Source organism: Carassius gibelio, chromosome B4, assembly GCF_023724105.1.
Source record: "Carassius gibelio isolate Cgi1373 ecotype wild population from Czech Republic chromosome B4, carGib1.2-hapl.c, whole genome shotgun sequence".
NCBI classification, from domain to species: Eukaryota; Metazoa; Chordata; class Actinopteri; order Cypriniformes; family Cyprinidae; genus Carassius; species Carassius gibelio.
The window spans coordinates 3,913,284-3,931,038 of NC_068399.1; the positions used below are offsets into that span (position 1 = coordinate 3,913,284).

Below are 17,755 nucleotides of genomic sequence, written 5' to 3' on the forward strand. Positions count from 1 at the left end.
TGAACCAAACGATGAAGACACTCTGCTGAGGTGAATGCACTGAGCTTTTTATTATGGCACACATTTAAATGTCATAATTAAGTGACCCCATACACAAAATAAATATATTTGAAATGTATTTTCAGAATATATTTTGCAATATATGCAAATATTTGAAATTGGCCCAATAAATATATTTCACACTTAACATCATTTTTTTAATATATATATTTCAGAGTATAGTTCAATGTATTTGGAATATATGACACACATATTTTTGACACTTTTCGGGGCCCATACAGAAAAAAATACATTGAAATATATTCTGAAATATAACAAAAATACATTGTTAAGTGTGAAATATATTTATTGGGCCAATTTCAAATATTTGCATATATTCCAAAACATATTATGAAAATATATTTCAAATATATTTCTTTTGTGTATGGGACTGGCCCATACACTTCTTTTGTAGGATTTTTCACGACCTGCCCCAGAAACTGAAGCCTCTACCTCAATGGGCTATAGAAGGAATGTGAACAGGGTAATGCTTTAAACCCTTCACATAAATTACAGTCAGTCCTGTGTTTGTAGAAAGTCATGCCACTTTTTGTGATTTGATCAACCTCCAGAAAACGTGTAATGATTGTTTGTGGTGGAATTGTTTCAGGTGGAAACAGACTCAGTCAGGGCCCTTTACAAAAGGAGTCTAGAACTAATGTAATGTAATTTTTCCTGCACTCTTACTTCCCCCCTAGTCACATGATGACCAATAAAACAGTTTGAGACATATCTGCAGTGTCAGTGTGCTCTTATTAAGTAAAATATTGTGTTGTGATTGCATCTCTGACAGCTGCGCCAGCTGGGTGGTCAAGTGTGATGGGGTCAATTTCATCAGGGAGAAGCTGGTTTTGTGGTGGTACTCGCTCGTTTCTAATAATGGCTATATTATGCAGAATGGTACATGCAGCCACTATCTGTGATGCCCGCTCTGGTGACACTCTTAAACGCCTAAGGTCATCTCGATCTTGACCCTGGTTTTACTGAGGGCCACATCGAAGCGGTTTTGTGGCCCTGTCTGAGGGTCAGGATAGGGGGTTAGCAAAAACCTCTAGCATGCAGAACCTCGATCTCCAACCAACAAGCCATCAAAAAGTCCTGTCATAGAACAGAAAAGGGGAAAATTGTGTAAGTTTTGCTATTAAAATTAAAACTTTATAGTGTACTGTACCAAATTTAACTTGCCTTTCTCAAAGCGCTGACACAAAATAGGCTCACAGAAAATTTGTCATGCACAGAGCCAGGCCATTTGTCATCCAAACTTGTGATCAAAGTCATCTGCAGATGAAATGTACAGTAAATAATTGTCCTATCTGTTAGTTACTATTTATTTAAAGATTGATCTCAATGCAAAAAATCAAAAAAATTCACATAGGCTATATAGTAGCCCTACCTGAACATTAAGGCTGTGAAAGGACTTTCTGTTCACATAATCTGCCTCATGTTCTCCGAGAGCTGCGGAGATTGCAACATGTGTGCAGTCTATTGCTCCTATGACTCTAGAGAATCCTATCATAGGAATTAAAAATATATATTTAAAATAATTCTTAACAGGTAGCTACTGCAGACTACTGTATAATAGATTTCTAAGTGTGAAATATGCTTTTTTTGAAGACGAAAAAAAATGAGTGTGAAATGTTAAATTTGTTCATGTGATGTCTATCAAGATATCTTACCGGCAATTTTATAAAAGCCCTCTTTTATGGACATGGTCAATAAATGTCCAGGGAACACAATGAAGCTGTATATGTACCCCTGCAGAGCGAGGACCACCTTTCGAATGGTTCGACAGACCGTGTTTTTCCCTAGATTCTCTGCATCCCCGACCGCATACAAGTATGTACCACTTGCAAAAAACGCAACGCAATACATACCATTTGCGGTACAGTAAGGGCATGGCTTCGACGAGTCACATTTGTTATGTGCGGCTCAAGAAGTTCACAAAGATACTTTTCCACTGAAAATCTGTATCTTTCATACAAGTAAGTATCAGGAAAGTCAAATGGATTTTGTCTGTCCCTAAAAACTCTTTCTCTACGAAGTGCTCGTCTAACAATTTGTGCGGAGATGTCCACAGGATTTGGGAGAAAAGGTGAAGCCATTGCAACAGTGAATAGACACTGGGAATTAGTTACGTCACCTATATGTTTCTTTGCTCACAGCTGATTGGTCAAACTTCAGTCATAACCTGCCCCGGAGCAGGTTAGCCGTGCAGCGTAAAATACCATGGCAACGAACACCGATTAAAGCCGAGCTACTTTCATAGTACCTAAAACCCAGAGTTGGTGGAAACTAAGCTGAAACATAGCTGGCTAGCCACCTAAGCCAGCTTCATGGTACAGGCCCCAGATGTGGTAGTTGTGTTGACTCTGTAGCAGTCCTTCACAGTATTCAAAATATGAGATCTAATAGAGAAGATTTAATGCTAGAAATACACCAGCGTTTATTTAGATTGAGGAGGCTTCAGATAGATGTGAGATTCTGCTAGGTACCTGCTCATGTAAATATAAAAGGGAATGAGAAAGCAGACAAAATAGCAAAGGAATCAACCAGGATAAACGATATTATAAATATTCAATTTGGCAAAGGGGAAGCTAAAGCAATAATTAAAAAAGAAATAATGAAGAAATGGCAGGACGTATGGGACATGGATACTACTGGAAGAAAATACAGTATACAGAAATGTATTTATCCATAGGGTATTATTGGAAGGAAAAGAAGGGAGGAGTCTGTTTTAACCAGACTGAAGTTTGACCACACAGGGTTAAATAAAACATTATCAAAATTAAAAATAAAGTTAAAAAACATCAAATTAACCCGCTTATACCTTCATGACATTGCTTGCTTTTATCCATCTCTAAATATGAAAGGTGTAGAAATTCTCTCCATGACTACACCATTGAATCTCCCTTTACAGTAAACTTAACAATAATCTGAAATACACCTACAATCAATGGGAACAAGTTATTTTGTTTGGTTTATGTCAGTTTATTTGTAATCTTCCAATTACATTGTTGATTTCCCAGCAAGGTAAAAGTTTGACTACGATTTCGATTCAAAGGAAATCAACACATTGAATTGAGTGACATTAAAGCAAAGATGGTTATCAGGTTTGGCCTCAGGAGTAAAAATGCACAAAAGAAAAGAAGATGCCTTAAGAAGAAGCATGCAGAGAGGAAGAACGCAAGTAAAAGTAGTCGTCATGAAGGTAAAAATCAGATGTAGAATTTTTCTGAAAATGTTTTCTAGTCATATCTTCAACAAAACACAAACTGGGTCTCCCATTTGCATGACTTTTCAGTGGATGACAAATTATTATTAAATTATTACACTGACTACAATTGAATTGTCTTCCAAATTGAATGCACAGATGAGTGTAGAAATCTCTCCTTTTTCTAAACCTCTTCATACGAAGGAAAATGGCAATTTCTTCTCCGAATGAGTTCGCAAATGACGTTTCATGCTGCGTTGACGTGAAACTCTTCTCACACTCAAGACACTTGTACGGTTTCTCTCCAGTGTGAACTCTCATGTGAATCTTGAGGCTTTCATCTCTTGTGAAACTCTTTCCACAGTGATGAAGGCTTTTCTCAGTTGTGAGTTATTACATGATCCTGAAGTTGATTCATGTCTGTGAAACTCCTCTCGCACTGATGACATTTAAAACTCTTCTCTGAGTGAATCTTCATGTGACTGATGAGGTTTGCATTATATCTGAAACTCTGTCCACACTGATCACATGTGAAAGGATTCTCTCCAGTGTGAATTCTATTGTGAGTCTTTAAGTTTGTCTTATTCGTGAAACTCTTCCCACACAGTTCGCAGGTGAAAGGCTTCTCTCCGGTGTGAACTCTCATGTGGGTATCGAGCCGTTTTTTCTGTGTAAATCTCTTTCCACACTGACATTCGAAAGTCTTCTCTCCAGTGTGAATTTTCATGTGATTCTGAAGGTTTTCTTTTAGTCTAAAACTCTTTCCACACCGATGGCAGGTGAAAGGACTCTCTCCAGTGTGAATTACCATGTGGGCATCGAAGGCTCTTTTCTGTGTAAAACACTTTCCACACTGAGAGCATACGAATGGTTTCTTTTCAGTGTGATTAATCATGTGATTCTTAAGATATCTATTTCGTGTGAAACTCTTCCCACACTGTTTGCAGGTGAAAGGCTTCTCTCCTGTGTGACTTCTCATGTGAACTTTAAATTGACTGTTTTGTGTGAAACTCTTTCCACACTGACTACATGTGTAAGGTTTCTCTCCCGTGTGCTTTATCATGTGAGTCTTGAGCTCTGCATTTAGTCTGAAACTCTTCTCACACAGTTCACAGGTGAAGGGTTTCTCTCCAGTGTGAATTCTCATGTGGACAGTAAGTTGACTTTTCTGTGTAAAGCTCTTTCCACACTGATTGCATGTGTAAGGCTTCTCTCCAGAGTGAATTTTCATGTGGGCAGTAAGGTAATATTTCCGTGTAAAACTCTTTTCACACTGTTGGCAGGTGTAAGGCCTCTCTCCAGCATGATTTCTTAAGTGGGAATCAAGGTTTGTAGTTTGTGTATTTTGAGCTTTTTTGGGTAAGGAGGTCTTTTCAGTCTGTGAGCAACCAATCGATTCTTCTTCTGTATTGAAATCATGCTGTTTCTCATTTTGATCTATCTCTTGAGTGTCATTCAGTTCTTGATTCTCCTCTTTCAGTGTCATCAGATCTGGGGTGAAAAGAGATAAATACAAGTTAACACCAGTTTAATGGCACAAAGCAACAGATTAAAAAAAAATTGATTAGTGCTGTCAATCAATTAAAAAAATAACTGAAAAAACAATGTCACAATGAATCTCCAGATTGACAAAGATTTTGAAATGTGTGATTTAATGGCATCTTTTATCAAGTAGCCTTATGTTAATGAAGACCAGTCTCCGTGATACAAATATATGATGCAAATGCAGAGTGGAGCATGAGTGAATGAGATCATTCCTTCCTCTTTACTAGTTTTTATCATTCAATCAGTGTTTCAACTGCAGGAAGACATCAACAAACAGTGTGGAAATAAAATGTCATGTAGCATTTAATTTATCTCAGCAAATCACCAGTGTCTACAACTCGTTGGTTTAGCAGAGAAATTAAGTCTAGAGGAGCTTTAGTTAAATATTCCACGATATACTCATATTTGACTAAATCTGTTGCTCTGTTATTAAACAAGCTATGACAGCCTGTGTGGATTTGAACAGCCAGCTCCAGACGCAGACGGGAAAAGCGAGCGGGAGTCAGATTCAGGAAGCACTGATTTCAAATGCCATTGCCTAGCATCCATCTGGCAAATGTCCGCTCTCTACCCAACAAAACTGACAAATTCCTTCTGCTCTCTCAGACAAATGTCTGACAAATCTAGAAATGCTGCGTCAACTGCAAGCCGTCCCATTCACCGCGGGAGTTTCACTTGTTCATTCTGGTGAGTGTTTACATCCCTCCACAAGCCTACGGAAGTCTGGCTTTACAGAAACTCGCTGATCAGATCACAGAGACAGAACAACAACACCCGGACTCTGTTTTAATCATTCTCGGGGACTTTAACAAAGCCAATCTCTCCCGTGAACTGCCAAAAATACAGACAGCACATCACATGTCCCACCAGAGACAGAAATATATTGGATCACTGTTACACCCCCATCCCAAAGAAATACAAAATTTCAGGACTATACACATCCAGCACCCGTACAATCAGCACCGGAGCTCCCCAGGGCTGCGTTCTCTCCCCACTGCTCTTCTCCCTGTACACTAATGATTGCACATCTAAGGACCCTTCTGTCAAGCTCTTGAAGTTTGCAGATGACACCACACTCGTCGGCCTCATTCAGGACGGTGACGAGTCTGCTTACAGACAGGAGGTTAATGAGCTGGCTGTCTGGTGCACTCTCAACAACCTGGAGCTTAACACGCTCAAAACAGTGGAGATGATCGTGGACTTCAGGAGAAACCCCCCTGCACTCCCCCCACTCACCATCATGAACAGCACTGTGACTGCAGTGGAGTCATTCAGGTTCCTGGGCACCACTATCTCTCAGGACCTGAAGTGGGACATTCACATTGACTCCATTGTGAAAAAGGCCCAGCAAAGGTTGTACTTCCTTCGACAGCTGAGGAAGTTTAACCTGCCACAGGAGCTGCTGAAACAGTTCTACTCCACCATCATTGAATCCATCCTCTGCACTTCAGTAACTGTCTGGTTCAGCTCAGCTTCTAAATCTGACCTCAGAAGACTACAGAGGGTAGTCCGGACTGCTGAGAGAATCATCGGTTCAACCCTCCCATCTATTCAAGAACTGTACTTATCCAGAGTGAGCAAAAGGGCTGGCAAAATCACTCTGGACCCCTCAATCAATATTTTTTTCTTCCCTCAAAATGGAATATGCCAATTTTGATATACTGGATTTTTTATTTTCCTAAGCTGCAAATCATAAAACCATTAAGAGTTAAAACAAAAAACTTGAACTTTTTCAGTTTGTGTGCAATGAATCAAGAATATTAAAAAGTTTTATAAATTTAATTTTTCATTAAATTACAAAAAACTAATAACTTTTCCATAATATTCTAATTTTTTAGGTGCACCTGTATAAGTAATAAACAGCATCATATAATCACTGAACTCGTCTCAGTCTCTGTAAAAATCCTCCTGTTCCTAAAGTCCATTTAGAGTTTGTTCCTCATATTTCTGTTCTGTGTCTTATTGTGACGAAGATCCCACTCGTGTGCTGCTACATGAGTTCAGGAGAAGAAACACTCATCCTAGATAAACTTCTGATGATTTACTGCTACTGAGGATGAAAGAAGATGTGAAAGTCACTACAGAGGCTTTCTTTAGTGCAATGATTAGGTGTTTGATATCAACTGTTAGTGTCGTTAAAAAACAAGCATGATTTTATTATGCTGCAGTTCATTATGAAGTTACTGGTCATTAGGGCTTGCATAGACTAGTCGAGTGATTGATTACTTCAACCACTAGTCTGCGCTGTCGGAAACAATCGACTACTCGAGCATGCATTAACTATAATGTGTACAAAGAGTTTGCAAGTACAATGTGGATTTTAGGATTACAATATAGCGTGTAGCTGTTAATTTCTATGACTTTATCTATTGCATGTAAACAAAATTATGTAATGTAATATTTAGGGGTGTGCTCGAAGCAAAATACATTATTCAGAATTTAATGGATAATGACTTCAAAAATGAATAACGGACAAGTAATAATTCTGCCTGAATATTGGGCTGAAGCTGGCACAGTCCAGTGTTTGCTAGATAACAGTTGTTCCAGGGGATCAGCGCAATATTATACACAGACCTCAAAAGTCACACAATAGAGTGTGAAGTGAATCAATGTAAACTTTAGGAATGAAAAGAGCGCAAATCAAACACAGCATTGCTTTTGTCTCTCCGTGCATCTCTCATAAAGCAGAGCTTGGAAAGAATAATATCACCTATAATAATACATCATACACATTCTATTATTGTATTTAAAAGGCTATGTTTTAAAGCTAAGGCTACGATCTGATACGAATGAATGGATTAAACACAGCGCACTCACCAATCAAACAGCCGCGTTGTGCGTCAGTCTCTCAAACAACAAATCAGTTCTCTCTCGAGAGCAGGTTAATAATCAGCTTAGACACGGATACATTTTCTACTTGTATATTACTTGTATATTATTTGCTCACCAAAGATCTTTAAATAAAAAACAAAAATAAATGGCATACAGTGACTCAAACAGGAGAATGTTTTCTTATTTTATGAGTAGGCTGGTTTTTCTGAAATATTACTATTTATTGTTTGTTGTAATGATCATTTACTGATATTTACAATCAGATTCGTTAATATATTAGTCTGGAACTTCAGGAGAAAATCACTCACAAATAAAACAAATGTCAAGGTAAAAGCAAACACTGAGTTTTTTTTTTTTTACAGCTCGACATTTTAATAAGGATCAAATGATTTGAGTTCAGCTTTGAGAATGAAAACCAACCTGTTTGTTCCTCAGTATCTTCAGGTTTCAGATTGAATACTTCAATCTTCATGTCTTCACTTTCCTCTTTAATAAACTCCATCTGTGTTTGTTCCTCAGTATCTTCATGTTTGAATGTTTCTTCACTTTCCTCTTTAGTAAACTCAAACTTTGTTTGATCCTCAGTATCTTCTTGTTTGACTCTGAATGTTTCTTCTATCTTCACATCTTCACTCTCCTCTTTAATAAACTCCATCTTTATAACTGTGTTGTGTGGATTTCAGTGCTTCAGGAGTTTTTCTGTGTTTTTTGACACTTTGTCCTGTATAAGATTAAGAATAATTAGCTGAAAGAAATAAACACAAACTAAATCTCTGGGTGTGTTTCGATCTGCTCCTGAGTTTAGTAGTCAGCACACATCAGAGAGAGTTAATGGACTTACATTACAAGCTTTAAATTACTAAACGAAATAATAAAAACAAACAACAAAAACTTTCATTACAATCATAATCGGTTTAGGAGGCGTGTCTAATGAGGAGATGATGAGTCAGGAAACTTCATCCTTGGGACACAGACTCAGAAAACACTAGTTTATTAGTAAATAATTCAAATATATTTTTATTATTTCCCTCTGTCACATTCATGGTCATTTTTCTGGTGCTTTGGGACATCTCTTGAACTCAACTTGAACGCAGAACTGTTTATCTGCGCTGATAGACTATCTGATATGAATTTGGATCAGCAAAGGCTACATATGGGAACGCACCTTTTCTGCAATGTGCGTCTTACAGACTGCAATTTACAATCGCAACTTCATTGTGCTGTTGTTACTGCTTTCAAACCGATTTTCACTAAATTGGTCAGCTCCCGACAGCATCGGGTGTTTTATTAAAGGTGAGTAGAATTATTTAAACCAGTCGTCTATTACGATGTCTCTGTAACAAAAGCAGTTGCATGAATACTAAAGTTTGAAACTAAAAATGAAACCATCAACAGAAATACTGAACAGGTATTACCCTCCATGTTTAAAAATACAAGCGCAGCTGTTTAGATATTAATGACGTCACATAATTTACCGGTGTTTTGGAATGGATGTGTGAAAGGTGCTTTTCCGGAAAAAAGACGGAATGTCGTTGACTGTGTGAATAGCGCATTTTTTTTATTTACCTGTAAAGTCGTTCCGGTAATTTTTACTGGTATTTCTGTGTGAAAGAGTCTAGTGACAGTAAAGAGAACTGATCCACTATATAGCGACTGCAGTGTCACTAGATTAAGCATTAATGTGTTAAATTGGCAACACAATTCATTGAACTTACGTTTCACATACAATTCTCCAAACGAGGTGTATTGATTTAAACTATTTAAAGTTAAAAGATTAAAAGCACACACCTTTCTTCAGTTGAATCTCAGACGCAGAAGCGCAGCGCAGCCTAATGACGTCACATCACAGACCAAAATAAAAGTCTTCTTCTGGTATTAATGGCGGTTGGCAGAACAACTTGAATGGTGCATTCCATCCACCTACTGGATAGGAGTGTGGAGAGAATGATGGGTGTTCGAAAACAATAACACAAATGAACCAAAGTTTTATTCCCAAATATCTTAAAGCTTGAATCTTGCTCTTTCATATGCATCTCACTCAATAAGTACGTGTTCTATTGTTTCAACAAGACCACATTTATTGCAATTTCCAGTTTCATGCTTCCTCTTTCTATACACCCATACAGAAGTCACATAGGTTGAAATATTTTTTTTTATAAATGTATCTGTTTAATTTATTTATATAATTTTAGATAGAAAATATATTTTATATATATATATATATATATATATATATATATATATATATATATATATATATATATATATATGTTTTTTTTTTACATATATTAAATATATGTAAATTTGTATCATAAATACTTACATTTTATATTCTTTTAGACATCAGAATATGTAAATATATTAATTTGAAATATTTGTCTATTTATTAATTTCTATTATTTGTTAAAGGTCCCATGATGTGGATTATTATTATTTTTCTACTTGTATTGTTAGTAAGATTTTTACATTTAAAATGTAGGAATAAAAGGCATTTTTATATCCTGATTTTAGTCCTCTGGCTTGAATGCTCTTTTTCAGCAGTTTGCTTACGAAAAATAAACATGTTTTTTTTTTATAGTAAAACTGTAGTAACCCATGGTTTTTTGGCGTATTGACTGCCATTTGTATAACCCCAGATTTACTACAAATATCATGGTTAAACTATGGTTAATTTTCATAGGGGCAAGTGTGCAGATAAACTTGCGATGCGTGATTGACAGCCCAAACAATATAAAGGGAGCCTTCTTTGATTGCTGTCTGTAGATTAATCACAATTTAAATAACAGATTTGTTTCATGCTACTAAGAGAAACAATGTGAAGTTGATTGTTTAGTCACTGGCTTGATTCACTGATGCATAAACAATATTGAACGATTTAGAAAGAAAGTCTGTGTGAACTTCGATGATTAGCTACACATCAGAAATCACTGATCACAGATCAGGCATTAATGAACAGTGTTTTACTCACTGTCTGTGCCGGTGCTGTCAAATCCATATCGTAAAATTCTGTTTGTAACACCTTTGCTGACATTGCGACTGAATTAAAATGTAAATGTTTGGGCGGGCAAAGCAGAGAAAGGGGAGGTAACCTTTTCCCTTATGACGTCATACAGTGAAGATTCCAGATCGGCCAGGCTCTCGTTTTCTCAAAGGCAGAGCAGGACACCCAGAGCTCGGTTAACGCCTATCAAAATTTCTAGGGGGACCATAAACAGGCTAGAGGAACTCCCATTAATGTTAAAAAACCTCTTTCAAAAAAATTGAAATTTTCATGTCATGGGACCTTTAACATGTTCCTGTTGCTCAGTTGGTAGCGCAAGGTTGGAGGTTCAATTCCCCGGGAACACATGATAGGTAAAAATTGTCAGCCTGAATGCACTGTAAGTTGCTTTGGATAAAAGCATCTGCTAAATGCATGAATTTAATTTAATTTTAACATATTAGATTTCTGTACAATTAAATATATTACATTTCAATAAATCCAAATATATTTTAAAACATTAAAGTATTAGACTAAATAAACTTAAACATGTTTCATAGAATATATTCCCGTTTACTCAAACTTTATAAATATTAATTAAATCTCCACTCATGTAAATGTTTTCATTATCGAGATTATAATTTGCCTCATCATAATAAATGGAAACTACATTTGGACATTGGACAAACTCTCCAGACAAAGAAACTTATAAACAATTACAATATAAATTGACTTCTTAATATAAAGAGTACATTTTTCAACACCAGTTCAGTATAAACCAACAAAATTATGGATGCTTATGATGTTTCTGGAACAGAGTGAATCTGGAGCTGGATTCTGTTCAGGTCGTCACAACATCTCTCGATTTTCTGTTTTCACAAACAGGCCTGAAATATAATTCAAATATTAACAATGATTGTTATAATATAACATGAAGCTTTTACAATCACAGTGCTCATATTGATCTTGGTGGTGAAGTATAAAACTCAAACTGAAATTTAGTTTTTGCTGCTGTTGTCTTTCCTCTTCAAGTTGCAGGATTGAAGGAGCACTGAGACTGTGAGCTGGCACACTGCTGATGTTGTGTTTGTGGTGTGTGTTTGGTGTTTTGTGTGTAGCTGGTTTCTGGTCTCCTCCAGCAGTCTCTCCAGTGTGTGGCCGTGTTGTTCTCTTCTAGCCAGCTCTTCTCTCACCCTCCTCAGCTCCTGGTGCAGCTCTTGATTGTCCTCCTCCAGTTGTTTTACAGCAGAGCAGAGCTGCTGTATGGGTTGTACACTGTGGTGTCTGGTCAGGTTTAGCAGATGATGGAGGCCGTTGGTGGTTTCCTCTTTAAACAGACAGAAGTCCTGCTCCAGCTCAGCGACATTATCTTTCAAAGCCTTTATCTTAGGAGACGCAGGAGTGCTGGAGTGTCTGTGTGTTTGAGGAGTTCCTGAGCTGCCGTCAGAGATTGTAACTGAGTTGGTGCAGGGCACTTCTAATGTGTGACTGTTCATTTCAGGATCTTTCTTAATCTTCTGAACCTCCCTTTTAAGGTTGAGGCTGATTTCTGGTCCCTGGACCATTGTGCCATTATGGTAAAGATTCACAATCAGCTTTGTGTCATTTGTGTCTCCTTCCAGAGTGAGTTGCCTGCATTTGCTGATGCCTCCTCTTCTCACACATGTCATGTTTGAGCAGAGGACAGACTCCCAGGATGATGTCTGTTCAGTGAAGAACAGCAGGTTACACAGCACTCTGCTGTTTTCTGCTCCACTGCAGTATCTCTGCTTTCTCCCTCAGCATATTCTCTTTCATCTTTTTATTGTCTTTTGTGATTTAACCTTTGCTGGATATATTATCTCCAACTCCTCTTCATTTTTGCAAGATGCCTCTGCTTTAGTGAGGCCCATGTTGTTCTTAACTGAAGTAACTGTCATGGAATGTCAGCTTGGCTAACAGTTAACTTGTACAATAGAGTTTGTATGTAATTTCTAGTTAATGACAATCTTTTTAAGAGGTCTTACCTTAATCTTCTGCCTCTATTGTTCACTAATAAATGACTAAGTTTTTGAGGGTATTCCAGGACTTAAGTTTCAAAAAGTCAAATTCAAGCACCTTGTTTGAACCCTAATTTTTATTTAATCTTCAATGTAACTCCTTATAAAGCAACATTTATGAGATCATCGCTGCTTTGTGTACAGCGTTACTGGGGAAACCTCTATCTCTCCTGCTCTACAAGCGCCTCCTGCTGGCAGAGAATGAATTTACATATACAGTGGGTACGGAAAGTATTCACACCCCCTTAAATTTTTCACTCTGTTACATTGAGGAAAAAATTAACTTAATTGATTTTTGCAAATGGCTGCAATGTACACACAGCACCCCATATTGACAGAAAAACATAACTGTTGACATTTTTGCAGATTTATTAAAAAAGAAAAACTGAAATATCACATGGTACTAAGTATTCAGACCCTTTGCTCAGTATTTTGTAGAAGCACCCTTTTGATCTTATAGAGACATGAGTCTTTTTGGGAAAGATGCAACAAGTTTTTCACACCTGGATTTGGGGATCCTCAAACATTCCTCCTCGCAGATCCTCTCCAGTTCTGTCAGGTTGGATGGTAATCGTTGGTGAACAGCCATTTTCAGGTCTCTCCAGAGATGCTCAATTGGGTTTAAGTCAGGGCTCTGGCTGGGCCAATCAACAACAGTCATGGAGTTGTTGTGAAGACACTCCTGAGCACTCTGGAGAAGGTTTTCGTCCAGGATATCCCTGTACTTGGCCACATTCATCTTTCCCTCGATTGCAACCAGTCGTCCTGTCCCTGCAGCTGAAAAACACCCCTACAGCATGATGCTTCACTGTTGGGACTGTATTGGACAGGTGATGAACAGTGCCTGGTTTTCTTCACACAAATCGCTTAGAATTAATGCCAAAAAGTTCTATCTTGGTCTCATCAGACCAGAGAATCCTTCAGGTGTTTTTTAGCAAACTCCATGTGGGTTTCATGTGTCTTGCACTGAGGAGAGGCTTCCGTCGGGGCACTCTGCCATAAAGACCCGACTGGTGGAGGGCTGCAGTGATGGTTGACTTTCTACAACTTTCTCCCATCTCCCGACTGCATCTCTAGAGCTAAGCCAATAGTGATCTTTGGGTTCTTCTTTACCTCTCTCACCAAGGCTCTTCTACCCCGATAGCTCAGTTTGGCCGGACGGACAGCTCTAGGAAGGGTTCTGGTCGTCCCAAACGTCTTCCATTTAAGGATTATGGAGGCCACTGTGCTCTTAGAAACTTAAGTGCAGCAGAATTTTTTTTGTAACCTTGGCCAGATCTGTGCTTTGCACAGTTCTGTCTCTGAGCTCTTCAGGCAGTTCCTTTGACCTCATGATTCTCATCTGCTCTGACATGCACTGTGAGCTGTAAGCTCTTATATAGACAAGATGTGTGGCTTTCCTAATCAAGTCCAGTCAGTATAATCAAACACAGCTCGACTCGAATGAAGGTGTAGAACCATCTCAAGGATGATCAGAAATTGACAGCACCGAGTTAAATATATGAGTGTCACAGCAAAGGGTCTGAATACTTAGGACCATGTGTTATTTCAGTTTTTCTTTTTTGAGAAATCAGCAAAAAATGTCAACAATTCTGTGTTTTTCTGTTGATATGGGGTGCTGTGTGTAGGGTTGTAATGGTATGAGATTTTCACGTTATGATAATGGTCTCAGAAAATATCATGGTTTCACGGTATACGGTATTAAACGATCAAAACAGGGTTTTTTTTTTGGGGGGGGGGGGGGTTGAACAAATGTGTTTATTCAAATTTCATTAATCAAAAACAAGAAAATTTTACCATTGATTATTTACTAGTTTAATAACTTATATTTATCACAAATAATTCATACAAATTCATACATTCTGGTATGACTTAATTTTTCTGGAGTCTGTACTTGATCGTCTGTATATGATTTAATACAAATATACTATCAAAAATGGTGGTAATCCCTCCCTCCTGTGGGAAACTTTAAAAGCTGTTTTACGAGGTGAGATAATCGCTTAATCGCAGAGAAAACAGCGACAGAGCGAGTTGCTTGAGGCAATTCAACGCATTGACAGACTGCACGCGATGTCTCCCAATGGCAACCTTAGAACTGAAAGGCTCAAGCTCCAAACAGAATTTGGTATACTTTCTACATATAAGGCAGAGTCCCTTTTAAGACGCACAAAGAGTACATATTATGAGCATGGAGACAGAATCAGCAAATTATTAGCCATGCAATTGAAACATCAAGCCTCCTCTCGATCCATTATTCAGATGAAAAGGAAATTAACAAAATATTTACTCAGTTTTATACTACTCTTTACAAATCAGAAGCTCCATCTGACACAACCTTCATGTACAACTTTTTAGATAACTTAGTTTTCCCTGGATTAGACAATACCAATACAAACAGCTTTGATGCCCCACTCTCTCTAGATGAAATTTTGGTTTGCCTTAAATCAATGCAGAACGGCAAGGCACCGGGACCTGACGGCTTCCCTGTTGAATTCTTTAAGAAATTTTCAGATCAACTTGCCCCCTTGATGTTAGATATGTTCAATGACTCTTTGGAGAACAGAGCACTCCCCCCATCTTCAATCCAGGCCTCAATTTCAGTACTTCCCAAGCCCAATAAAAATTTAGAAGAGTGCAACAGCTGGAGACCAATTAGTCTGCTCAATTTGGATGTGAAATTATTCAGGGCTAAATTAGCTATTCTACAAAGACCAAGGAGGGAAGGAGGTCTTGGACTCCCAAACTTATTGGCTTATTATTGGTCAGCCAATATCCAAAAAATTTACACATGGTATAACTTCCCTAATACCAGTTGGTGTCAGATGGAAGCACGGTCTTGTAACTCTGTCTCATTAGGTACTCTGATTTGCGCTCCTTTGAATTCTTACCCATCAAACTACACCTCTAATCCAGTTGTTCTATCCACTGTGAAAATTTGGAGGCAGTTTAGGCGTGATTTTAAAATCTCCCCGCTGATACCTATAGGTGACAACCACCTATTCTTACCCTCATCAGTTGACCCAGCTTTTGCCCTGTGGAGGGATAAGGGCTTATTCTGCTTTAAACAACTTTTCATGAATAAGACCTTTGCTTCTTTTAATAGTCTGAAAAATACATTTGACTTACCCCAATCTCATTTATTTAGATATTTTCAGGTTCGTAATTTCGCACTCCACAATCTACCCAACTTTCCCTATTTATCACCTGATTCCTTTATTGAGATTATTTTGTCCCTTCCTACGGACCATAAATTTATTTCAGCAACTATGAGATTAATTACATCTTCCTCATCTTCCTTGGCGGTCAGAAGTAATTGGGAAAAAGAGCTGGGTTCCTCTTTCGAAACTGAATGGTGGAACGAAATCTTAGAAAGGGTCAACACCACTTCCCCTTGTGCTAGCCTAACATTAATACAGTTTAAGGTCGTCCACAGATTACATCTTTCTAAAGTTAAGCTTAAAAAGATGTTTAATCCAAGCGACATTTGCGACAGGTGCTCTGTCTCCTCTGCCAATCATACTCATATGTTTTTTTCCTGTCCTAAGTTGGATTTATTTTGGTCAACTTTTTATGACACATTGTCAAAAGCTCTTAATCGACCTCTGACTCCCAGTCCAGCTATTTCTATTTTCGGTGTCCCTGTAGACCAAAGTTGCTTCTCTCGTGGAGAATTGGACATTATTGCTTTTGCCTCTCTCATGGCCCGCAGACACATTTTACTCCATTGGAAAGACCTAATCTTTCTACCTAATCTTAAGACCTAATTCCTGGCTAAAAGACCTATTGTCTTTCCTTCACCTAGAGAAAATTAAATACAGCCTGAGAAAGCGCTCAGACCTATTCACCAAACACTGGGGCCCCTTTCTTTCCTATGTTAACTCCGCTCAGTCTTTGGATGACTAACCAGTTGATTGCATGGAGCAAACTAGAGCTTGTTAGCTTGACCAGGAATATTATTTATTTCAATGTGGTTGTTTTTTTTTTCTCTTTTTTTTTTTTTTTAATCTGTTTATTTTTTCTTTTAGTCTTGTTTAAATTCAACTGCGGTTTTACCTGCAAGTTTTCTTATTTCTATCCCTGTTAGTACTTTTTCGATTTATGTATTTCATTTAAAATGCCCTGTGCTATCTAGTTGTTTTGTTCATTTGTTCATTCATATGCTTTGTTTATTGGAAAAAAACAAAAAAACGACATGCTTGTACAAATTGTCATTGGAGACGTGTAATGTGAATTGTCGGCAATAAAAAAAATTGAAAAAAAAAAATGGTTGTAATGAAAATGCTTACAAATTTATTTGAGGTTTTAAAAACTTTCTTTTATATTTTCGCAAAGGGCTGCACAACAGAGATTTACCAAATTAAAATGAGGCAAAAAATTATATTCCCTAATGTTTATGTGAATTATTATTATTTTACATTATAGTACAATCGTAATTTCTGTCAATTATGTCAGATAGTGAGACAGCAGGTCTGTTAAACCTGGCACTTTAAGCCACGCGGCGCATACTTGAGTATGTAGTACACTACACAACGCCCCTCTTTCACAGAGAGACATGCAAAACAAACAGATTAGCCTATGTATTTATATAGCAGTGCTTCTGTCATTATTTTACAGCTATGTTTTTTATTCATTAGTCCATCAAATCGCACAGTTTATGCGACATCTGCAGAGTAGCTAGCTACTGTAAATTCATTGTCATGACTGAATTCTGTGCTTCACTCTTCATCACAGAAATCATAATGCATTAACCTTAAATTATAAATGGGACATAGCTGTATCTGCACGGGGTGATAATGTTCTAAATAGATTCGATGCATTTCCTCGTTTTGCAGCCGCTTTCCGACCACAGTTTAACAAAATGTGTCTACCTTCAAGGAAAAATAAGCATTTGTCTTTTCTATACAAAAAGTATTCGCATATTAGTGCCAATTTTAACTCATATTTTGACGTGGAATCGAGATTAGAGATAATAGTCTCACATATCGCATCTTTTGCATGCTCAAGTTTGTTATTTCAAATGTAGGCTCGCGGTATGCGTGCTCATAATGGAAGCGACGTGCTCGTTTTTTCCAGGCACATCCGCGATTCCAGATTCTGTGTCTGTTATTT

General features: G+C 37.6%; 2 protein-coding genes across 5 annotated transcripts in view; one reads left to right on the forward strand and one right to left on the reverse strand.

The window, feature by feature from the left end:
* Positions 1 to 17,755, forward strand: part of LOC127955916 (gastrula zinc finger protein XlCGF57.1-like) — a 703,806-nt gene that overhangs the window by 280,959 nt on the left and 405,092 nt on the right. The window lies entirely within an intron of this gene.
* On the reverse strand, positions 171 to 9,485 carry LOC127955979 (gastrula zinc finger protein XlCGF57.1). Of its 4 annotated transcripts, none has more exons than XR_008153418.1 (4): positions 8,048 to 8,196; positions 7,613 to 7,749; positions 1,433 to 4,741; positions 171 to 1,317 (listed from the first exon to the last, which is right to left on the reverse strand). XR_008153418.1 is itself a non-coding variant. In XM_052553702.1 (3 exons), the coding sequence occupies exons 2-3, from the start codon at positions 8,280 to 8,282 to the stop codon at positions 3,630 to 3,632; spliced, it is 1,347 nt and encodes a 448-aa protein (XP_052409662.1). In that variant the 5' UTR covers positions 8,283 to 8,348; positions 9,416 to 9,485; the 3' UTR covers positions 174 to 3,629. The 4 variants fall into 4 exon arrangements, 1 of the variants encoding a protein (XP_052409662.1); XR_008153416.1 differs by lacking the exon at positions 7,613 to 7,749 and adding an exon at positions 9,416 to 9,485 and having other exon boundaries at positions 174 to 1,317; positions 8,048 to 8,348; XR_008153417.1 differs by lacking the exons at positions 7,613 to 7,749; positions 8,048 to 8,196 and adding an exon at positions 9,416 to 9,484 and having other exon boundaries at positions 172 to 1,317.